The following is a 24821-nucleotide window of genomic DNA, read 5'->3' on the forward strand; positions in this document are numbered from 1 at the left end:
ACAAAACTTAGAACATAGGATTTACCTCAGAACAATACCAGCTCATACACCTTTTCAAAGAAACCTAGGTCTCTTTCTCCAGAACATACTGGTGCTTTCACAGATTCTGCTCTTTTAACTTCACACTCACAGGGATCTTCCTGTTGTCCTCTCGATACCTGAAATTTCACCTGAGGGTGCTGGGGCCAACGTGACAGCTGCTAGAATAGAGAGACGGATCAGTTTTGTTTGATGCTCTCTCCCCAGGACTACAACAATGCCTGGACCAGGATTAGTGCATATATATGTGCTGAATGAATGATATTAGAAAGTCCTCCACAGTTAGCAAGGTCATTTCACTTCATGGACTCTTTAAAGTGCACAGCTCCCCATGACCTAATTTGGTTAGTATGCAAGAAAAGGCTTTTTTTGCTCAGGGAGCGAGGGATGTAATAGGGTGGAAAAGTAAGGACTATTTGTTAATCTCTTCCCATGATTTCCGTCTCCACTGGGTTACCAGTGGATCATTCCCAAGAGTCAGTATCCTACAGATTTTACATAGACATGCATACGAGTAACTTCTTGCTGGTACAGACTGACCCAAAATGTACATTCCCACAGTATTTCTGATTTTTTAAATTGGGGTATAATTTACATACATTAAAATGCTCCCATATTAGGTAAATAGTGTTTTGAGTTTTCATAAATGTATAGACCCATGTACCTCCACCCTGACCAAGGTATTTCTACCATTCTAGAATGTTCCTTTATGGTCTCTTCCCAGTCAATCCTCCCCACCCAGTGGCAACCATTATTCTGACTTCCATCACTATGGATTGGCTTTGTTCTAGAACTTCATTTAAATGGAATCATACAGTATGTACTCCTTTCTTTCATGCTTCTTTCACTCAGCATACTGATTTTGAGATTCTTCCATGAAGTTGCATGTAGCAGGTTTTTGGTTCCTTTTTATTGCTGAAGAGTTTTCACTGTATAGATGTACCACAGGTTGTTTATGTAGTCGCCTGTTGTTTGGATAGTTTGGGGCTATTAAGAATAAAGTTGCTATGAACATTCATGAAGGACACTGGTTTGGTTTCTGGAGTGGGAGCCATAACATCCTTCAGGAATGGTCAGTGTTTGAGCTCTCCATAAGTCAGTTTTAGAAACTGTGTAGGTCAGTGACTGGCAATCTGGGAAGACTGACAATTGGAAGGCTGCTGGGGGCGTGGCACAGGCGTGCCTGTGTTGGGCATTATTTGAAGTTCCTGTGGAAAGCAGATAATGGCTGTCTCTCGGATGTAGTGATTTGCCATCACTGGATTCATGACATGGGGAGTCTGGGACATGCCAGTAACTGGGGACGTTGAAGTATCTTCTGGCAGTCCCTGTAGTCCAGCCATGGGTGACTTCTGCTGGTTGGTAAATGATTGGCAGCAGGAGGAATCGGGCATGGTCCCAGCGATTCGGACCCGAGGTGACCAAAGATCAACGGTCCTGAGTTGGTCGGTCACTGGGGTACCTGATCCACGCCTGGTTTCCAGTGTCCAAGAAGGGGGTGGGGAGGGTGAGTTTGAGTTTTTATCTCGGTCAGAAGAGGGAGGGCCATGTAGATTGCCCCGGATGTGCACTGAAATATGCAAAAGCTCAGTTTATGCGCAAGAGATGTTGTCACTCCTCAGCCTGAGTGCTTTCAAGACAAAAGAAAATAGGACTATTGTATATTGGGAACTGACCCTGTATAGGATTCAGTATCACAGGGTGTGGACACTTTGCAGTCAGCTGGCCTTGGCCTAAATATTTCCCTAGCCTTCCATTTGCTAGCAGTGTGACCTTGGGGCAAATGACCTAGCATTGCTGCACTTGAGCTGCTTCTACTGTGCCTAATGATAATCATCGTCCTCTACCTGACAGGGTTGCAGTGAAAATTGAATGAAATACTTAGTATTGGTCACCAGGGCCTTAGGGCAGGGGCAGGTGAGTTGCCGAAGCAGCAGATTCTGGACTTGCTGCCCCTGGGACAGCTCAGCATCCTCCTGCAGAGAGTGAGCACCGTGTGGCTGATGTCCCACATCCAGAGCCTTGTGTGTTTCAGTGGAAAACGTGATGCGCATTTCTCTAAGTGAATTTAAACTTAAAAAATGTGTTTGGTGGGCATCTAATATCTTTTTAAGTGAATTGATAGCAGGGTAGAGCCAGGCTTCTAGGGTTGCCCCAGTGAGCTTCAGGCCCCTAGCCCACTTCAGCTCCAACCATACCCCCAAGGCAGCTCCCCCTGCCCACATCTGCCCCGGGTCCAGCCATCCCACCAAGTCCCCCTGGTGCAATGCACTCCAGGAACCCCCCCAGGCCTGCACCTGACCCAACTGTCCCACTCGGATTACTCTGATGTAGTACACACTGGGATACACCTGGCCCATGCCTACTCCAGCTCCAACAGTCCCACCAGGATGCCCCTTGTGCAGAGCACCCAGGAATCCCTGGCCCCTGCCTGCTCCAGCTCCAGCTCCAGTTGCCCTACCATAGCATCCCCAGCATGGGGCACCCTGGGAATACCTGGCCCACACCCACTCTAGCTCCAGCCATCCCACCAGGTCAGCCCCTGCACAGAGCTCCGTAGGACCTCCTGGCCCACATCTGCTCCAGCTCCAGCTGTCCCAACACGGCACACCCCAGGGCACCCATGGTCCATGCTTTCCAGCTCCAGCCAGCCAGACAAAACTGCCAGCATGGCAGTTTACACAGGGGACATTCCTACACAAGGCCCTTACTTCAAGACCAGGAGAGGTAGCTGGTCTACTTAATTCTAGAAACAAACATAGAAAGTCAAACAAAATGAAGGAATAATGAATATGTTCCAAATGAAAGAACAATACCCCAGAAAAAAACCCTAATGAAACAGAGATAAGTAATTTTTTTTTACAATAATACTACCTTCTAGATTAATAATTGCATTTTAAAGTTTTTATTTAAATTCCAGTTAGAGGGCGCCTGGGTGGCTCAGTTGGTTAAGCGACTGCCTTCGGCTCAGGTCATGATCCTGGAGTCCCGGGATCGAGTCCCGCATCGGGCTCCCTGCTCGGCAGGGAGCCTGCTTCTCCCTCTGACCCTCCCCCCTCTCATGTGCTCTCTGTCTCTCTCATTCTCTCTGTCTCAAATAAAATAAATAAAATCTTAAAAAATAATAAAATAAAATAAATTCCAGTTAGTTAACATACAGTGTAATATTAATTTCAGGTGTACAATAGAGTGATTCAACACTTCCATACAACACCCAGTGCTCATTAGGACAAGTGCCCTCCTTAATCCCTATCCCCTATTTCACCCATCCCCCCACCCACCTCCCCTCTGGTAGCCATCAGTTTGTTCTCTAGAGTTAAGAGTCTGTTTCTTGGTTTGCCTCTCTCTCTTTTTCCCATAGTTCATTTGTTTTGTTTCTTAAATTTCACATATGAGTGAAATCATATGGTATTTGTTTTTCTCTGACTGACTTATTTCACTTAGCATAATACGTTCTAGCTCTATCCATGTGTGGTGCAAATGGCAAGATTTCATTCTTTTTGATGGCCGAGTAGTATTCCCTTGTGTAGATATACTCTTTCTTCTTTATCCATTCATCAGTCGATGGACACTTGGGCTGTTTCCATATTTGGCTATTGTAGATAATGCTGCTATAAACATAGAGATGATGTATCCATTCTAATTAGCATTTTTGTATTCTTTGGGTAAATACGTAGTACAATTGCTGGATCATAGGGTAGCTCCATTTTTAACTTTTGGAGGAACCTCCATACTGTTTTCCAGAGTGGCTGCACCAGTTTACGCTCCCAACAGTGCACGAGGGTTCCTTTTTCTCCACATCCTCACCAACAGCTACTGTATCTTGTGTGTGTTTTTTTTTTATATTTTAGCCATTCTCACAGGTGTGAGGTGATATCTCATTGTAATTTTAATTTGTATTTCCCTGATGATAAGTGAAGTTGAGCATCTTTTCATGTGTCTGTTGGCCATCTGGATGTCTTCTTTGGATAAATGTCTGTTCATGTCTTCTGTCCATTTTTTAATTGGATTATTTGTTTTTTGGGTGTTGAGTTGTATAAATTCTTTTTTTTTTTAAAGATTTTATTTATTTATTCATGAGAGACAGAGAGACAGAGGCAGAGGGAGAAGCAGGCTCCCCGCGGAGCAGGGAGCCCGATGCGGAACTCGATCCCAGGACGCTGGGATCATGACCTGAGCCGAAGGCAGACGCTTAACCGACTGAGCCACCCAGGCATCCCAAGTTGTATAAATTCTTTATAGATTTTGGGTATTAACCCTTTATCAGATATGTCACTTGCAAATTTCTTTTCCCATTCCATAGATTGCCTTTTAGTTTTGTTGTTTGTTTCCTTCACTGTGCAGAGGTTTTTTATTTTGATGAAGTCCCAATAGTTTTTAAAATTTTTTTTTTAAAGATGAGAGATACTGCTGAACCTGGGTGTCTCAGTCAGTTAAGTGTCTGCCTTCGGCTCAGGTCATGATCCCAGGGTCCTGGGATCAAGCCCCACGTCGGGCTCCCTGCTCAGCCGGGAGTCTGCTTCTCCCTCTCCCTCTGCCCCTCCCCCTAGCTCATGCTTTCTTTCTCCCTCTCTCTCACTCTCGCTCGCATGGACTCTCTCTCTCAAATAAATAAATAAAATCTTAAATAATAAAAAAATAAAGATGAAAGGTAGTATTTATTTTTTTTATTTTCATTTTTTTAAGAGAGGGAGAGTGGGGAGGGTCGGAGGGAGAGGGAGAGAGAGAATCTTAAGCAGTCTCCATGCCCAGCGAGTAGCCTGATATGGAGCTCAATCTCACAAACCTCAGATCATGACCTGAGCCAAAATCAAGAGTAGGATGCTTAACTGACTGAACCACCCAGTCACCCCCTCACCAATAATTTATTTTTGCTTTTGTTTCCCTTGCCTCAGGAGACATACCTAGAAAGGAGTTGCTATGGCTGATGTCAAAGAGATTACTCTCTGTGTTCTCCTCTAGGATTTTGATGGTTTCCTGTCTCATGTTTATGTCTTTCGTCCATTTTTAATTTATTTTGTGTATGGTGTAAGAAAGTGGTCCAGTTTCATTCTTTTGCATGTTGCTGTCCAGTTTTCCCAACACCATTTGTTGAAGACACTGAATTTTTCCCATTGGATAGTCTCTCCTGCTTTGTCAAAGATTCATTGACCCTATAGTTGTGGATTCATTTCTTCTGAGTTTTCTCTTCTGTTTCCTTGATCTATGTGTCTATTTTTGTGCCAGTACCATACTGTCTTGATCATTACAGCTTTGTAATATAACTTGAAGTCCAGAACCGTGATGCCTCCAGCTTTGCTTTTCTTATTTAAGGTTGCTTTGGCTATTAAGGGTCTTTTGTGGCTCCATATGAATTTTAGGAATGTTTGTTCCAGTTCTGAGAAAAATGCTGTTGGTGTTTTGGTAGGGACCGCATTAAATGTATAGATTGCTTTGGGTAGTAGAGACATTTTAACAATATTTGTTCTTCCAATCCATGAGCATGGAATGTTTCCTGATTTCTTTGTGTCATCTTCAATTTCTTTCATCAGTGTTTATAGTTTTCAGAGTACAGGTCTTTTACCTCTTTGGATAGGTTTATACCTAGGTATTTTATTGTATTTGGTGCAATTGTAAATAGGATTGATTCCTTAATTTCTCTTTCTGCTGCTTCATTATTGGTGTATAGAAGTGCAACAGATTTCCATACACTGATTTTGTATCCTGCAACTTTACTGAATTCGTGTATCAGTTCTACCAGTTTTTTGGTGGAGTCTTTTGGGTTTTCTATATAGAGTATCATGTCATCTGCAAATAGTGAAAGTCTGACTTCCTCCTTGCTGGTTTGGATGCGTTTTTCTTTTTGTTGTCCGATTGCTGTGGCTAGGTCTTCCAGTACTATGTTAAATAACAGTGGTGAGAATGGGCATCCCTGTCTTGTTCCTGACTGTAGAGGAGAAGTTCTCAGTTTTTCTCCAATGAGGATGATATGAGCTGTGGGTGTTTCATAGATGGCCTTTATTATGTTGAGGTACGTTCCCTCTAAACCTACTTTGTTGACAGTTTTTATCATGAATGGATGTTGTACTTTGTTAAATGTTTTTTCTGCATCTATTGAAATAATCATATGGTTTTTATCCTTTCTTTTCTTAATGTGGTGTATCACATTGATTTATTTGCAAATATTGAGCCACCCTGGAGACCTAGGAATAAATCCCACTTGATCGTGGTGAATGATTTTTTAAACGTATTGTTGGATTCAGTTTGCTACTATTTTATTGAGAATTTTTGCATCCATGTTCATCAGGGATATTGGCCTATAGTTCTCTTTTTTAGTGGAGTCTTTATCTGGTTTTGGTATCAGGGTAATGCTGGTCTCAAAGAATGAACTTGGAAGTTTTCTGTCCTTTTCTATTTTTTGGAATAGTTTGAGAAGAATAGGTATAACTCTTCATTAAATGTATGGTAGCGTTCCCCTCTGAAGTGATCTGGCTCTGGCCTTTGGTTTGTTGGGAGTTTTCTGATTATTGATTCAAGTTCTTTGCTGGGTATCAGTCTGCTCAAGTTTTCTTTTTCTTTCTGTTTCAGTTTTGGTAGTTCATATGTTTCTAGAAATTTGTCCATTTCTTACAGCTTGTCCAATTTGTTGGCATATATTTTTTTCATAATATTCTCTTATAATTGTTTATATTTCTGTGGTATTAGTTGTTATTTCTCCTTCATATTTGTGATTTCATTTATTTGGTTCCTTTCTTTTTTCTTTTTGATAAGTCTGGCTAGAGATTTATCAATTTTATTAATTTTTTTCAGAGAACCAGCTCCTGGTTTCATTGATCTATTCTACTGTTTTTTTAGTTTCCATATCATTTATTTTTACTCTAATCTTTCCTTCCTTTGGCTGGTTTTAGGTTTTGTTTATTTTTCTTTTTCTAGCTCCTTTAGGTGTAAGGTTAGGTTGTTTATTTGGGATTTTTCTTGCTTCTTGAGGTAGGCCTGTATTGCTATATACTTCCTTCTTGTGACCACTTTTGGTGCATTCTAAAGATTTTGGACGATTGTGTTTTCATTATCATTTATTTCCATGTATTCTTTTATTTCTTCTTTGATTTCCTGGTTCACCCACTCATTGTTTAGTAGCATGTTCTTTAACCTCCATGCATTTATGGTCTTTCCAATTTTTTTCTTGTGTTTCACTTCTGGTTTCATACTGTTGTGGTCAGAAAAAGTGCATGGTATGATTTCAATCTTTTTGTATTTGTTGAGGCCTGTTTTGTGACCTAATAATATGTGATCTATTCTGAAGAATGTTCCATGTGCACTTGAAAAGAAAGTGTATTCTGCTGTTTTAGGATGGAATGTTCTGAATGTATCTGTTAAGCCCATTTGGTCCAGTGTGTCATTCAAAGCCATTGTTTCCTTATTTATTTTCAGTTTAGATGATCTGTCTATTGATGTAACTGGGGTGTTAAAGTCCCCTACTATTATTGTTAGTAACAATTAGTTCCTTTATGTTTGTTATTAATTGTTTTATATATTTGGGTGCTCCCAAGTTGGATGCATACATATTTCCAATTGTTGTATATTCTTGTTGGATTGTTCCCTTTATTATTTTGTAATTCTCTTCTTTGTCTTTGTTTTGATGTCTAGTTTTTCCAACATAAGTATTGCTACTCTGGCTTTCTTCTGATATTCATTTGTGTGGCAAAGTTTTTTCCATCCCCTCACTTTTAATCTGTGGGGGTCTTTCAGTCTGAAATGAGTCTCTTCTAGGCAACATATAGATGGGTCTTGTTGTTTATTTATTTGTTTATTTGTTTGTTTGTTTGTTTAAAAATATGTATTTATTTAAATAATCTCCACACTCAACAGGGGGCTTGAACTCATGACCCCAAGATCAAGAGTCACACATCTGACTGAGCCAGCCAGGAGCCCCTAAGGAAGGAAATTTTAAATAGCAATTGCCCTGGAATACTTGCAAAACAAAAAATGTACATTATTTCTCAATGCCTTAAAGTTATAAATCTTACCATATCTTTGAAGTGAAAACATAGCCCACAATCACTAATAATAAAAAATAAAAGAGGGAAAAGAGGCCTTCAAAAATATATATAAAGTGCAGAAGAGTTTTTTTTTTTTTTTATCCATTCTGACACCTTATGTCTTTTGATTGGAGCACTGAGTCCATTTACATTCTAAGTAATTTTTTTTTTTTAAGATTTTATTTATTTGACAGAGAGAGACACAGCGAGAGCAGGAACACAAGCAGGGGGAGTGGGAGAGGGAGAAGCAGGCTTCCCGCGGAGCAGGGAGCCCAATGCGGGGCTCGATCCCAGGACCCTGGGATCATGACCTGAGCCGAAGGCAGACGCCAAATGACTGCGCCACCCAGGTGCCCCTACATTCTAAGTAATTATTGATAGATATGTATTTAGTGCCATTTTGTTACTTGTTTTTTCATTGTTTCTGGACATTTTCTCTATTCCTTTCTTGTTTTTGTCATTTTTGATCTCTCCTTTACACCCAGAGAATCTTTTTTAACACTGGTTTAGTGGTCACAAACTCCTTTAGATTTGTCTGTCTGGGAAACTCTTTATCTCTCTTTCTATTCTGAATGATAACCTTGCTGGGTAGAGTATTCTTGGCTGCAAACTTTTCCCATTCAGCACTTTGGATATATCATGCTACTTCCTTCTGGCTTGACAAGTTTCTATTGAGAAATCTCTAGCTAGCCTTATGGGTCTTCCCTTGTAAGTTAAGGACTTCTTTTGCTTCAGGGAGTGTTTCCAGTGTGTGCTGCATGTCCTTTGCTATTGTGTTTGGCTTCTGTATCTTTCAGCCAGTCATTTGCAGAGGCTATCCTTGCCTACAGTAGGCAGTGTTTCATCCTTGGCCTGAGTGTGGTTAGTTTTAACTAGGTGTGCTCTGGTCTGATTGTGAAATGAGACCTGACACCAGCTCTGTCAGAACTGAGGCCCTGTAGAACTCTCTGGTCAGGAGACATGGTGTGGGGAGGGGTTTGTGCTGGTCTTCTGGGGGTAGAGCCTGCTGTGCTGGGACAGAGGCAAGCTTGTCTAAGAAGGGCAGTCCCGCCAGATCACAGGGGCCTGGGGCTTGGTGTAAGCAAGTTAGACAGCCAGTGTCTGTACTGAGCTCCTTCCCTCAGGTGGCTCTGTGTTTATGCTGAGGGGTGGGGGAGGGAAATGGCACCAGCCAGCTCCTTTGTTCCCAGAGAGGCATCTCTGTGAACACTGACTCTCAGGGACAAGCTCTGAGAAGAGTGAACAATCTCCCTACTGTGTGTCCCAGGCATTTTTCAAATTGCTGTTTCCATGTTGTCTGCCCCCAGGTTGTTTACCTGCCTTCTTTCCAGGACTAGGGCTGTGCCCTCCAGGCTCTATCCCAGCAAAGCCCTCTGACCTTTAAAACTCCATGGTTTTAAACCCTGCTGGTTACAAGAACCCATCAAATTCAGCCCCTCTCATTTTCCAAGCCAATGGCTTCGGGAAAACATTCTCCTTGTGTGTTTCCCTGTGTGCTCCTTTCTCTCTTGCCCTTTTCTGCAATCATGGCTTCCTCCCCTCAGCAGCACCTGCAGTCCATTTCTCCCCTACGCCACATCTTTGCACATCCTACCTTTTTTTTCCGTGGGCTCTTCTCTCCCTTTAATTATGGGGTTTGTTCTTTCAGTCTTCAGGTTGATTTCTGGGGTATTTAGAATGATTTGATAGTTATCCAGTTGTGTTTGTGGGATGAGACAAGCTTAGGGTCCTCCTACTCCACTGTCATCTTGAAAAATCTCCTCAATAATTGCATTTTTAATGTATTAGTCTCTTAAATCATGAAGAAAATAAGTGTAGTTGTGCACCATTGTTACAATAAATAGTACTACCTTTTATAATTGCTCATGTATTAACCTTTACTGAGATCTTTATTTCTTTATATGGCTTCAAGGTACTCTCTGTTGTCCTTTCATTTCAACCTGCAAGACTCCCTTTAGCATTTCTTGCAGGGCAGGTCTAGTGGTAATGAGCTCTGTCAGCTTTTGTTTATCTGGGATTGTCATACTTTCTTTCTCACATTTGAAGGACAATTTTGCTGGATATAGAATTCTTGGTTGACAGGTCTTTTTTCTTAGTATTTTGAATATATCAGCCCACTGTCTTCTGGCCTTACAAAGTTTCTGAGGAGAAATCTGCTTTTAATCTTATTGAGAATCTCTTGTATGCCTTGTATGTGATGAGTCACTTCTCTCTTGCTACCTTCAAAATTCTTTGTCTTTTGAGAGTTCATTTACCATGTGTCCTGATGTAGCTCTCCTCAAGTAAATCTTACCTAGAGTTCATTGAGCTTCTTGGATGTTTATATTCATATCTTTCATCAAATTATGAAGTTTTGGGCCATTATTTCTTTTCTTTCTTTTCTTTTCTTTTTTTTTAAGATTTTATTTATTTATTTGAGAGGGAGAGACTGAGAGAGAGAGCACATGAGAGGGGGGAGGGTCGGGAGGGTCAGAGGGAGAAGCAGACTCCCCGCCGAGCAGGGAGCCCGATGCGGGACTTGATCCCGGGACTCCAGGATCATGACCTGAGCCGAAGGCAGTCGCTTAACCAACTGAGCCACCCAGGCGCCCCTGGGCCATTATTTAAGTAGTCTCTCTTCTCCAGAGTTCTGAAATAGTTATACCAGGAAGATTATGCCAGCGCAGTGTTGTCTAGATAGGGGACAGGTTTCTGGTGCTTCCTATTCCTCCATCTTCTCAGAATCCTCTTCTTGCCAGCTGATTTTTGAATGAAGTGCAAAGTCTTTTTGATTGAGAAGGGGTTATCTTTTTAATAAATAATTCTGGAGGAATCGGATATCTATATAAAAAAAACTCCAAAAAAACCCCAAAACAAGATGAACCTCAACTTACATCTCACACCTTATACAAAAATTAAATCTAACAGATCATAGACCTAGAGGTTAAATATACAATTGTAAAATATCTGAAAGAAAATATCGGAGAAAATCTTTGTGGTCTTGGGTTAGGCAAAGAGTTTTAGATATGATACTCAAAGCATGATCTGTAAAATAAAATTTGATATATTAGATGTTATAAAAAAACAAAATTATAAGCAGTCTACAGAGGAAAGGTTAAATTTAGAGTATCTGCTCTTGGGCAGGTTCATGTTCTTGCTCCACCCCATCTGGATGGCCATTCTAGTGTTTATCTCTAAGGAGGTACTTTTTTGCTCACAAAGCACTTAGCATCTAATGTCTCTGGGATGTCAGAAGAGGCCAAAGCAATAAGTCAAGAATCACTAGAAACTGTTGTAGGAGCACTGGGCTAGGAGTCAGGGCATTCACAGTCAACTTTGCCTTAATTGTCTGGTGGAGGGGAGAACCCTGCAATGCACATAGTGATGCAAAGCAGAATGATGGAATTGCTGTGGAAAAACTGAAGACGGAGGAACAAGGGGTTTGAAGAAGGCATCTTAGTGGGGCAAGCCTCTGAGCTTAGCCTTGAAAGACAAACAGAATGATAACAGGCAAAAATAGATAAACAGATGTGAGAGGTATAGGCAAACATTCCCTTATCCTTTATAATTCCAAGATTAAAGTAAAAGGAACACCACTCACTATTCTAAGTGTGCCCACAAGTACATCCAAAAGAGAAACAGGTCACCCAGTTGGAAAAGAAGTAGAGGGAACTTCACAGATAATGTGGTGGCAGAGCTGAGTCTTGAAAGGTGAGTAGGAATTAGCAAAAAAGAAGGGCAGGCCTGAGCAAAGGCTGATATGTGGAAGCCAATGCTGGATTGACAAGAGAGTGAATATCCAGGATGCCCTGAGTGTTTGACACCTGGAGGGCCTGGAAAGAGGACTTGTCTGCCACAGGAAAGTGGGGTCCTGTCATAGAGAACTTTGAGGGGCACATCATAGAGTGGAGAACTTATTCTGATTTGGGGGATCCATGGAAGATTCCCAAGGAGGATGGTGACATATTTCTTCATCTGTGGTCCTTTGGAAAGACAATACTGGAGGCAAAATGGATCAACCAGTCACATTTCAGAGGCAGAAGTTCATTATGATATAAAATATGAGAAACCTAAACTAGTGCTGTGGACTTGGGAATGAAAGAAAGCAGCAGTAAAGAGACACGAGACACTGGAGAAGTAGGTACAAACTCAGAGGTGAAGGAGAGCAAAAAGCCTTCCAAGACTCACTGAGTGGGCCACAGTGGTGAAAAATAACTCAAAGAGAAGTTAAAACATTAGCTTGGACACCACAAGTAGTGCTTAGAAACTTTCATGACCATAGCGAGATAACACATTCTTTGAAGTTCACAGACTACTTCTGAGTTCAGCCTGGATTTCTTATCTCCTGCCCCACTCCTTAAACTGGGTTTGATAAAAGCTGTGAAGATTTAGCTGGGGACACTGTCATTGGATGCCAGGCATGAATCAGGGGAAAATAGCTTCTTAACAGAAAGATCTTAAACATTTTTTGAACACTACTTTTCTTGTCAATGATTCGTTAAACATAACTCTAATGTAAATTATGGCATATGTCCGCTTTTATCTTCAAGGAATAATATAGAGCCAGATAAATTACAGTAATTTGCCATTTTGCAACAACACTTGAGGGGCAGGGTCCCTGATGCATTCCTTTGATCATTGATGGCCACTGAATACCCCTGTGTGCCAGGCAGTAAACTGGGCACTGGGCAACCAGCATTGACCAAGACCAACATTGTTCCTACTTTCATTTCTAGTGAGGAAGACAGACACAAAACAGGTGTGAAGGGTTCGGGCAATGCCCCCCATTTCCTTCTTAATTTCAAGATTAAAATAAAAGGAACATCCTTGCTATTATAATTAGGTCCAAAAGTTCATTCAGAAGAGAGGCTGGGGGGCGCCTGGGTGGCTCAGATGGTTAAGCGTCTGCCTTCGGCTCAGGTCATGATCCCAGGGTCCTGGGATCGAGTCCCGCATCAGGCTCCCTGCTCCTTGGGAGCCTGCTTCTCCCTCTGCCTCTCTCTCTGTCTCTCATGAATAAATAAATAAAATCTAAAAAAAAAAAAAAAAAAAGAAGAGAGGCTGGGGCGCCTGGGTGTCTCAGTTGGTTAGGCGACTGCCTTCGACTCAGGTCATGATCCTGGAGTCCCGGGATCGAGTCCCGCATCGGGCTCCCTGCTCGGCGGGGGGTCTGCTTCTCCCTCTGCCCTTTTCCCTCTCGTGCTCTCTGTCTCTCATTCTCTCTGTCTCAGATAAATAAATAAAATCTTTAAAAAAAAAAAAAGAAGAAGAGAGGCTGGTCATCCAGATGAAAAGGAAGCAGATCTTCCCAGATAGTGATGCCAGAGATAGGCTTCAAGAGTGAGTGAGAATTAAAAGAACAGTGGGGATGTAATATTCTACAATGGGAATATTATTTTTCTATTTTACCTTTTGTTCTAATGTATTTTTCTTTATATTTATTTTACACCATTTAATTGTGTATAAGATTGAAATTTTTTACATATTCATGGTGAATCATGTCATTATAGAATGACCTTTTCAATCCTAATTAATAACTTTTTGTCTTAGTCTCTTTAGTCTGATATTAAAATAACTGACTTTGCTTTATTTCGATTAGCATGTCCCTGGAAAATTTTCTTCCATCCCTTTATTTCAAATGTTTCTGTATGTTAATGATTTGCTAAGTTTGGCATAAACAGCATATAACTAGATTTGTTATTTTTCATCCAAAATGGCAATCTTTGACCTTAACTGGAGAGTTTAACCCATTAATAATTTTTTATTACTGATTATGTGATAAAATATTAACTTCAAATATGAATTTATTCCTATCTTCTTACATTTTGCTTTCTTTATTTCCTGGGTTTTCTATAAATCTTTTTCTACTCTCTTGACTAAAAAATTTATTTATGTGTTTTTGTTTGTTTGTTTTCCTCATTGCTCACCACATGATTAAAATAATAGAAGATAGTAAAATAGTAATAATATTAAATTATTCAAAATCATTGGAAATGATAAGGGGATCAATTTTCCTGCCACATACAATATTGCAATGATCAATCACTCCAATATATGAAACTTGGTGCTGACATCAGAAGAAATAAGTGTATCCCTGTAGGCCTCTGGTGATGTTCTGCAGAATGCCACACGTACAGATGTGGTTTCTCTGAAACCATGATCTTCCAACTGTGCGAAGTACAACAGCTCTGCAGGGGATCTTGAGCAAGCGCAAACCCAACACATTCAAGAAGGGGCGGGGTTAAGGTCGATACCGGAGCCGGAAGTAGCTCCATTGGACTTTTTCTCTGCACCTGGCACGAGGTTCTCCACGGATTAGCGCTTCCTTGGCGCTGAGGTAGTTTGAAGAATTTGACGAGGGACTGTAGGTTCTGTAATTGGAGGACTGAGTGTGGGGTCATCGAAGGGAATTTTGGGGTTAATAATAGGAGTCTTTGGAGTCGGGATAGTGACTTGTTCTAATTTGAGTTGAATATTCAGATCACCGATTTCTGTCTTTCTTTTCTCATATTTTCATCTTCAAGTTACACAGCTGGGTATGTATTTTTCTTGGTCGTATTAGCTTCTGAGTTTTTTCTAATTTTAGTTATTTTTCTTTTTACCAAAAGTTACTTAGAAGTGCGTTTTCAGTTTTAAGAAGTTAAACCTTTTATTAATTTCTTTCTTTTTTTTTTTTAATTTATTTGACAAGAGAGAGAGACAGCGAGAGCAGGAACACAAGCAGGGGGAGTGGGAGAGGGAGAAGCAGGCTTCCCGCAGAGCAGGGAGCCCGATGCGGGACTCGATCCCAGGACCCTGGGATCATGACCTGAGCCGAAGGCAGACGCTTAACGACTGAGCCACCTGGTGCCCCCCTTTTATTAATTTCTATTGCAACTTATCTGTGCCTTATGTAATACTTATTCATTGGAATGTGTTTAGACTTCCTTTAAGGCTAATTCCAGGGTCAGTTTTTATTAATATTGTGTCTCTAGCTCAAAAATAGTAGCAGTTCTCCCACTGATAATTGTCTTAATCAAAAATGTATATTCTTTCAGTGTATGTACCTACTCTTTTAATCACTGAGAGCTATTTGTGTGTGAGTATATATATATATATACACACGTGCATTTTTAAAAATTTTGTATATATATTTTACTTGGTGTCACTGGATATAGGTAGGAGTACTTTTCAGAATAACGATCATCAAATTATCCTAGGTGAGTCAGGGCAGACAGGGCATGACCTAACATGTGCACCTGGGGAGTGGGGGTGGGTGGGGCTTGGCATGGCTTAGCAAGTGGGAGGTAAGGCAGAGCCGGATATGTAGGGGAAGTGGGGAGAAGCATATGAGGCTGAGAGAGTCTGGGAAGAGGACAGGGCCTTGCACCGGGCAGGGCTAGGTATGCCTTTGTGCAGTGTATGGGACCCACAGGGCTGGGAGTGTAAGGTGAGGCAATGTGTCCAAGGCAGAAGTCTGGCAGGCATTTCCTGGAGAGACTAGGTGGACTGGGTGGGGCAGATGGGTGGGTGGAGCATTCTGAGGGGTGGGGTCATGCATGTTTGAGTGGGCTAGGCAGAGTCGGTTTGTCTGAGTCCATGGTGCAGGGTAAGCAGGGTAGCAAGTGAGTCCTGAAGGGTGGGGCAGGCTGAGTTGACCAAGTGTAAGGGAGTATCGTCTAGCTTTTTTGAGCAGATGGGCAGGGCCTTATGCATTCAGGTGGGCAGAGTGGGTTGGGATGGACCACCCAAGTGTGTCTGGATAAGTGGGTAAGCAGGGCCAAGTGGTGCCAGTCAGTCCCAGGCCGGTTGGCCAGAAGGTGGGACCAGGAGTGGTGGGACAGGTTAAGTCTGGTCCCACTCATTTAGTGCCAACCCAGAGCCCTCCTCCCACCAGCACAGGAACCCTACTTGTAATCCCTGGTCTCTGGTAAGTCCAGGACACAGGTGGATGGGGGAGTGGAGCTGGTGCAAGGATTTTCCCTTCAGCTCTTTCTCGCCATACCCTCAAAGACCTTGCCATGGTGACACTGGCCACCGCCCATTCGGTCACAGCTGCCTGCTGTGGACTGCAGAAGTCCAGGCTGTCCCAGATGCTGGCAGTGCCATTGGCAGTAAAGGAGGCCTCTCAGACAACAGCCACACCCCAGCTGTTGTCTGAAAAGGACCTGCCTCAGGGCTGAAATCTATGCCGGGGCTTTTGCATAGGGGACTTTTGACAAAGCCTGATGAGGGTATGTCAGGGACCCTGGGTGGAAAGAAGTGGACAGTGAAGGCAGAGAGGGTCATCAATGAGGAGGAAAAAAGGCAAAGGGGTGTCCCAACATCATTTACAAAACAATTTGGGAAGACCTGCCGGCATTTTCCTGGCCTACAGCCTTGGATGAGCGAAACTGACGAGTTCCTGTTCCTGGATGGTGTGCTGCAGAAACCAGCAGTGAATGTGAAGAAAATGGAGAATTTGAAGATAAAGGTGGGGTGGAAGGTGACAGAAATGGTGGAATGAGGGGGGCATGAAGACAGGGGTCAGGAGTGGAATACAGGGCAAGGGTACAAGGTTAGGAAGATGACAAGCTGACATCAACTCCCCAATCCCTACCTTGACCACTCTTGTCCCACAGAAGGAGAAGAAGCAGAAGCAAAAGCTCACGGAAAAGTGGAAACACACAGACAAGACAGATGCCAAGGATCTAGCCTTGCTGCGGCAGTGCCTGGGACCTGGCTGTGTGTATCCCACCCGGCCAGGCTCCAAGTACTGCTCGGACGACTGTGGCATGAAACTGGCAGCTGAGTGAGTGAAGTTAAGCAACAGGGTGTGGAGTAGGGCATGATTTATGCCATCCAAAAGTCTATTTATCCCTCTACCCATGTATCCTCCCATCATTCAGCCACCGACCCCCCACCCACCCATGCACCTTACAGCCACCCACCCACTGAACACCCCCATACACGTTCTACCCACCAACCCACTCATCCACCCTTACAGTCATTCACCCATCTAGCCATCCTCCATTCAATCACCCATTCACCAGCATTCACTCATCTACTATTCATTATTCTATACATTCACCATTCAGTCACTCATCAGTTTCTTCTTTTGATGTCCCATTACATTTCTTGCTGTCTCCCTTTCCAGCCGCATCTATGAGATTCTGCCCAAGCGCATCCAGCAGTGGCATAAGAGCCCCTGCATTGCTGAGGAGCACAGCAAAAAAATGCTTGAGCGCATCCACCGTGAGCAGCAAGATGCTCACATCCGCCTGAAGGACATGGAGTGCCATTTCCATGAACTTGAGGCCATAATTCTGCGTGGCAAGCAGCAGGCTGTGTGCAAGGATGAGGAGGTGAATGGGAATGGGTTGGGTGCAGCAGAAAGGTATTTGAAATCTTGTCCTGTCCCTCCCCCTTCTACTCCTTCACTGGCCCTTCCACTGTCCTGTGCAGACCAACAAAAGTAACAGGAACAACGTAAACCTGCAGATCTTCTGTGTCTCCTGCGGGCAGTCAGTCAGTGTGCGTGTTGCCCTGCGCCACATGGAACACTGTTTTGCCAAGGTTGGGGAATTGGCTGGGGGCAGATGGGGCAAAGGTGTTTTTGGCTGGGTGGAATCAGTGGGAAGGAGGGTAGGTTTGGTGCCTGGGTGTTTGTTGTAGAAAGGAATGCAACACACATCCATGGTTCTACCCATTTATGCTTCTGTTCCATCCTTAGTATGAGGGCCAACATTGGAGTATCAGCCAATGGTGAGGGGGGACACCGGCTGCCCAGGCAGGCGTATAGGAACCACCGGGACAAATGTGTTGCTTGGGGCTTTGTCATGGGAAGGCATGCTGTGTACATCCACAGTTCCTTCCATTTGTACCCTTTCTTCCCAGTATGAGTGCAAGTCTTCCTTCGGGTCCATGTACCCCACTTGCATTGAAGGGTGAGTGTGGGTGCTAGTCAAGGTGAAAGGCATGATGTGGACAGGGTCAGGAGCAAGGTGGGCAAGATCAGGGGCAAGATGTGGGTGGGCTCAGAGGCAGAGGTGGGTGCATTAGGGGCAGGGTATGGGTGGGCTTAGGGACAAAGTATGAGCAGGGGTTCAAGGTGGGACCCCCCTTTTCTGACCCTTAGCACTTCACTTTCCACCTCCCTTCAGGGCCACAAGGCTCTTCTGTGATGTTTACAACCCAAAGAGTAAGAGGTACTGTAAACGGCTCCAGGTGCTGTGCCCTGAGCACTCAAGGGATACCAAGGTGACTCTTCCTTCCTTACCTCATCATCCTTCATTCATCCCCTGCTCCCTGCCTGACCGCCATATTCCTCTCTTCCTCTCTGCTTGATTGCCTCCTATTTCTTTCTTCCTTCTGCCTGACTGCCTTCATAACTCCTGACGGACCTCATGTGTCCCCTTCTCCCTTCCTGACCACCCCACATTCCCCCCTCCTTACTGGCTGATTACCTTCTATTCCTGCTTTCTCTCTGCCTGACTTACCCCCCGCCCCCCTGCATTTCTCTCTCCCTCCCTCTTTTGCTCCTTACTGCATAACCATTCCCCATTCTTTTCTTCTCCTTGCTTGACCATTGTACATTCCTTTCCCACCCCTTGCCTGACTGCTCCACATTCCTCTCTTCCTCCCTCTCTTCCTTACTCTCGGACTTCCCTCCATTCTTCTTCTGCCTGCCTCACAGTCATCTTCTCCCTGCTTGTCATCTCCTACATCCTTTCTTCCTCCCTGTTTAACCAGCCCCTATCCCTCCCGCCCTCCCTCCCTCACTTCTTCCACGCCTTACCAGGCCTCTTTCATCTACTGCTCTCAGACCTCCCCTCCATCCTTCCTCCCACTCCTGTTTGATCTCTTTATGTTCTTCTTCCTTTCCTGCCTGATCACCTCCGTCCCCTCCATTCCTGCTTATTTAACTTCTTCCTTCATCCTCCATGCAAGGTCACCCCCCCTTCTGCCTCCTCTTCTCTACCTCATCCCTGAATTCCTCTCTTCCCCCCTGCCGGGTCACTCCCTGTTCTTCTTCTTCCTGCCCGACTGCCCTCCGTCCTCCATTCCTCTCATAGTGCCTGGCTGATCACTCCGGATTTCTCGCCTCCTCCATGCCATGTTGTCCTTCATTCTTGCTCACAGATACCAGACGATGAGGTGTGCGGTTGCCCACTAGTGCACAATGTCTTTGAGGTCACTGGTAATTTCTGTTGTCTTCCCAAACGCTTATGCAACCTCCACTACTGCTGGGAGAAGCTGAGGCGTGCTGAGGTGGACCTAGAGCGCCTTCGTGCGGTAGGCTACAGTGCTGCCTGGGGCTGAAGGGGGGCTCGCCTTCTGGAATCCCCCTCTCATGCTCACCTCCCACAGTTGCACAAGCTGGAAGAGCTAGTTGAGCAGGAGCACAAGGTGCGCACGGCTATGACGAACCGGGCAGGGCTGCTGGCCCTGATGCTTCACCAGACAATCCAGCATGACCCACTCACCACCGACCTGCGCTCCAAAGTAGACAGCTGAGCCCTGCTTGCCTGAGGTCCTGTACCCAACACCCTGTGCAAGGGAGACATTCAATGAATTCTTCACACCCTTGTTCCTATAACCACTCTCCCCCCCCCTTAGGTCACCTTAGAGTTTCTCTGTGCTTCTCTGTTCACCATTTGTTCTCCTGCCTCTGTTTACCCCTCCATGGGAAGGGGGCCTCAGAATTCCCCTCTGTGTCCATCCATTCTTCCATCCGTCTGTCTCTTTCTTCCCTGAATCTTGGCAGGGCCAGGGGATCTGCCCTGCCCTCATCCCCCACCGTCCAGAGTTTTGTTAACAAACTTTGGAAGAGCAAGGAATTTTAATATCCGTTCCCCCCTCCCCCAGACCTGTCTTTCTGGTCACAGACCCGATTTCAGACCTCTAATGGTGGTGGGTGACAGTGCAACTGTACTTAGGGAGAGGCCGCCATGCACATGCAGAAGTGGCTGTGAAGTGATGCCCGCTTAGGGCTCGGCGGGCTTTCTTCTGTTGGGGGAGATGTGACCTTGCAAAGGAGGGGCCGATGACTCTTGTTCCCTGCTGTCCCTTATCCTAGGCCATCAGATATGTAGTTGACACCTGATTAGCGCACAGCCAATTCATCAACTTCTGTACAATTATTACTATTCTGCAGGCCAGAGGTGTGAGAAAAATGGGATGGGAGCTAGGTGAGTGTGGGATAGTCCTCCGTGAGAATTCCACTTTGGGACACTGAGTCACGCCCCTGCCCCTGCCCATCTTGTTCCACCCCCTTGCCATCCCATGAGGTCCCAGCTCTTTCTGTCAGCCTTGGTCCCTGCCGCAGTCCAGTCCCGGTCTGTCCATCTCCCTCCTCCCTACACCTCCCAGCACTGCCCATCACATCCTCTCTTCCCCCTGCCCCCCCCCCCCGACCACACTGCTCTGGGTCTGTCCTTTCCAGCCTGCCCTGTACATTGAAGCCCCAGGTGGTCATGAACATTTCATACTTGTAGGGCTGCCAGAAGAAGCCTGGGACCTCTGCCATATCTGCTTTGATCAGGCCCCCAGCCAGGCCTCCCATGCCATGGAGGTGTGTCCGGGAACGCTGCTTGTGGGTACTGGTATGTTTGAAACGACAGACTTGAACACCTGTCTTATTTTTTTCTCTACTCCCTGGTCCCTTGTGGATTTTTTTCATTTATTTTCATAATTACTTTTTTTCCCAGGGACTCACACATTTTACCTAAATGGTTAGGTATGCTGCTCGAGACTTATACCTCATATTCCACCATACTCAGTTGATACTCCCACCTACCTGATGCGATGTCTCCTTTTTTTATTACTAATATTGTATTTTTTTCAATTTGATCAGATTTTCCAGGGCTAATCCATATAATTAATTATATGAAAGGACTCGCATTTTAATTTATTTTATTCCCTAGCTTTATATTTATTTTATTTATTTCAACTTTCATTTTTATTAATTGCCACTTCTTGATTTTTGTGTTTGGTGTTTCATTTTCATATATTTACTGGATTTTGTCGTTCTTTTTCTGATCTCTTGAATCAGATTCTTAACTCAGTTATTTTTTTTCCAATCTTTTTCTACATATATAGTAAAGGATTTGAGGCTATACACTTTCCTCTAAATGTGGTTATTATATCTCCTAAACTCTGGTATTAAAGGTGCAACTTCAGAATTGATTTCTCACTTTGATCCTAGCTACAGAGGAAAGTTTCTTAAGTTTCTAACTAGTTTGATTGTCTTTTCTTTCTTTTTTTGTAATTATGATTTTACTATGATCAGAGAATGTAGCCTGTTGAATCTGAACTGGTAAACATTACTCAAGATTTTCTTTGTAGCTTAGATACTCCACTGAACTATAAAACTTTCATGGATATAAGAGAAGAAAATATATTCTCTGCTAGGTACAGATTACTCATGGTTAGGGCTTTCAATCTAGTTTGATGATTGATGTTTCTTTACTCTGATTTTTTTGTTTATGTCAGCTGTTATATTACAAAAAAGATAGAATACACGCAACTAATGAATCGTTGAACAAGACATCAAAAACGAATGATGTATTTATTATATGTTGGCTAATTGAACATAATAAAAATAAAAATAAAAAAGGATAAATGCAATAATATTTTAAAATAAATTTCTCCTTGTGGTTCTGTAGTTTTTTTGGGGGGGAGGGGCATCCTAAAGTGTATATCTTAGGCCATTTTGCACAATGGCATTATGTATTTTCCTTGTTTTGTCTTTTTTTTGTTTCCTTTTTTGTTTGTTTCCTTGTTTGAGTGTTTTTGACTTTGAATTTATTTTGATAAGTACATCACCACTGCTGCTTTTCTTTTGCTGCCACTCACCGTGTGTATCTTTGCCTAAATCTTTATTTTGTGTTTTTATCTTTAAGATACACTTCTTGTAATTGTATATGTTTTTTGCCCTAATCCCGCATTTATGTCTTGAGATTCAGTCCATTTAAATTTATATAATTATGATAATCTTCTCTTTTTCATCTTATGCTTACTATTGATTTTACTATTTCCTAAATACAACTTTTATCCTTTTCTTCTTCTTAATAGCTCAATGAAGTTTCTGTTCATTTTTGTCCCTCCCCCTTACCTCATTAGTTTGGAAATTTTTATTCTTACTAATTGTTCATTATATACATTTTTACTTCTAACAGACATGATTTAATTTGTTTTCTCTGTTATTTGATCAGAATATAATTAGACCTTTCTTTGTAAGGGAAATTGCTCTCTCCTCCATATTTGTCTCAGCAAGATGAAGAATATTATTTCTGGATTTTTCCAGAGAAATTTAAGGTGCTTATTTGGAGACTATATTTTTCTGAAGCTAAGTCAATTCTGCTTCAAGAAAACTTAACATTTTAATTCAAAATCCCCAGTCACGTTATCGTAATTTAACTATAGCTATATGAATGTATACCCAAGGGTGTGTATTTTACAAGAGTCATTGCTAACCATTGTTTTGTTCTCTTATTTTGAGATCTATCTCCTGATTTAGTATTCATTTATTTGGAATACTTTCTTTAGTGCTTTCCTCAAATAGAGTAAGTTCATGGAATACTCTTAAATATTTCATGTCTGAAACTGTCATTCTTTTGCACTGACTAAGGAATGGTATTTTGGGAAGGGGTACAGGATCTCTGCATTGGAGTCCTTATTTCTCCATCGTCTATGGGAAGTAGATTCCAGGATGGCCTCCAATGATTCATGCTTCCTGATATTCATGACCTGTGTAATCCCCTTCACTTAAGTAACTGGCTTCTAACCAATAGCATGCCTTAAAATTGAGGACATATCACCTTTTTGATTAGATTACAAGAGATGGTGGCTTTTGTCTTACAAACAGGTTTTCTTTCTTTTTTTTTTTTAAAGATTTTATTTATTTGATAGAGATAGAGGGAGAGCCCAAGCAGGTGGAGTGGCAGGCAGAGGGAGAGGGAGAAGCAGGCTCTCCGCTGAGGAAGGAGCCCAATGTGGGACTCGATCCCAGGACCCTGGGATCATGACCTGAGCCGAAGGCAGCCACTTAACGGACTGAGCCACCCAGGCGCCCCAATTGCTAACCGGTTTTCTTCCTTGTTGGCTTCAGTGAAGCAACTTGACATGTTGGAAAGGCCTGTGTGGTAGAGAACTGAAGGTGGCCTCCAACCATCAGTAAGAAACTGAAGCACGTAGTCCAAAAACCCAAATGAACCACATAAATGAGCTTGGAAGCAGATCGTCCCCCATTTGAGCCTTTAGATGAGTCCCTAAGCCTGGCTGCTGCCACCTCATTTACGGCCACATGAAAGAACCTGAAACAGGACCAAGCTAAGCTGTGCTCAGATTCCTGACCCACCAAAGCTATGAAATAATAAGTGTTTATTGTCTTAGACCACCATGTCTGTGGGGATGTGGAGCCATATTATTAGGCCCCGAGGGCCAGTGATTTTGTGAAGGACACTGGTTTGGTTTCTGGAATGGGAGCCATAACATCCTTCAGGAATGGTCAGTGTTTGAGCTCTCCATAAGTCAGTTTTAGAAACTGTGTAGGTCAGTGACTGGCAGTCTGGGAAGACTGACGATTGGAAGGCTGCTGGGGGCGTGGCACAGGCGTGCCTGTGTTGGGCATTATTTGAAGTTCCTGTGGAAAGCAGATAATGGCTGTCTCTCGGATGTAGTGATTTGCCATCACTGGATTCATGACATGAAGAGCCTGGGACATGCCAGTAATTTTGGACTTTGAAGTATCTTCTGGCAGTCCCTGTAGTCCAGCCATGGGTGGCTTCTGCTGGTTGGTAAATGATTGGCAGCAGGAGGAATCGGGCATGGTCCCAGCGATTGGGACCCGAGGTGACCAAAGATCAACGGTCCTGAGTTGGTCGGTCACTGGGGGACCTGATCCACGCCTGGTTTCCAGTGTCCAAGGAGGGGGTGGGGAGGGTGAGTTTGAGTTTTCTTCTCTGTCAGAAGAGGGAGGGCCATGGGATGTGCACTGAAATAAGCAAAAGCTCAGTTTATGCACATGACATGTTGTCACTCCTCAGCCTGAGTGCTTTGAAGACAATAGAAAATAGGACTGTTGGGGGCGCCTGGGTGGCTCAGTCATTAAGCGTCTGCCTTCGGCTCAGGTCATGATCCCAGGGTCCTGGATTGAGCCCTGCGTTGGGCTCCCTGCTTGGCCAGGAGCCTGCTTCTCCCTCTCCCACTCCCCCTGCTTGTGTTCCCTCTCTCGCTGTCTCTCTCTGTCAAATGAATAAATAAAAAAATCTTAAAAAAAAAAAAAGAAAAAGAAAATAGGACTATTGTATACTGGGAACTGACCCCGTATGGGATTCAGTATCACAGGGTGTGGACACTTTGCAGTCAGCTGGCCTTGGCCTAAATATTTCCCTAGCCTTCCATTTGCTAGCAGTGTGACCTTGGGGCAAATGACCTAGCATTGCTGCACTTGAGCTGCTTCTGCTGTGCCTAATGATAATCATTGTCCTCTAGCTGACAGGGTTGCAGTAAAAATTGAATGAAATACTTAGTATTGGTCACCAGGGCCTTAGGGCAGGGGCAGGTGAGTTGCCGAAGCAGCAGATTCTGGACTTGCTGCCCCTGGGACAGCTCAGCATCCTCCTGCAGAGAGTGAGCACCGTGTGGCTGATGTCCCACATCCAGAGCCTTGTGTGTTTCAGTGGAAAACGTGATGCAGCTGATGGAGGAGAGGTGGGATGAGAGGGGTAGCCCCATGCCTGCTGGAATTGGGGGATGGCTTCCTGCAGGGTGTCTGCTGGATAGTTCCAGGTGGAGCATAGCCCTAAGCAGGGAGATACTACC

At 43.6% G+C, this 24821-nt stretch overlaps 1 protein-coding gene across 1 annotated transcript; it reads left to right on the top strand.

The window, feature by feature from the left end:
* Positions 1-16251: 16251 nt before the first annotated feature.
* On the top strand, positions 16252-19511 carry LOC123843752 (CXXC-type zinc finger protein 1-like). Its single transcript, XM_045873452.1, has 8 exons — positions 16252-16488; positions 16637-16806; positions 17152-17359; positions 17460-17570; positions 17892-17941; positions 18158-18254; positions 19137-19289; positions 19365-19511. The coding sequence occupies exons 1-8, from the start codon at positions 16252-16254 to the stop codon at positions 19509-19511; spliced, it is 1173 nt and encodes a 390-aa protein (XP_045729408.1).
* The last annotated feature ends 5310 nt before the right edge of the window (positions 19512-24821 follow it).

This window comes from Mirounga angustirostris, unplaced genomic scaffold (genome assembly GCF_029215605.1).
Source record: "Mirounga angustirostris isolate CCGP_5_RB_7025 unplaced genomic scaffold, mMirAng1.0.hap1 SCAF_11, whole genome shotgun sequence".
NCBI classification, from domain to species: Eukaryota; Metazoa; Chordata; class Mammalia; order Carnivora; family Phocidae; genus Mirounga; species Mirounga angustirostris.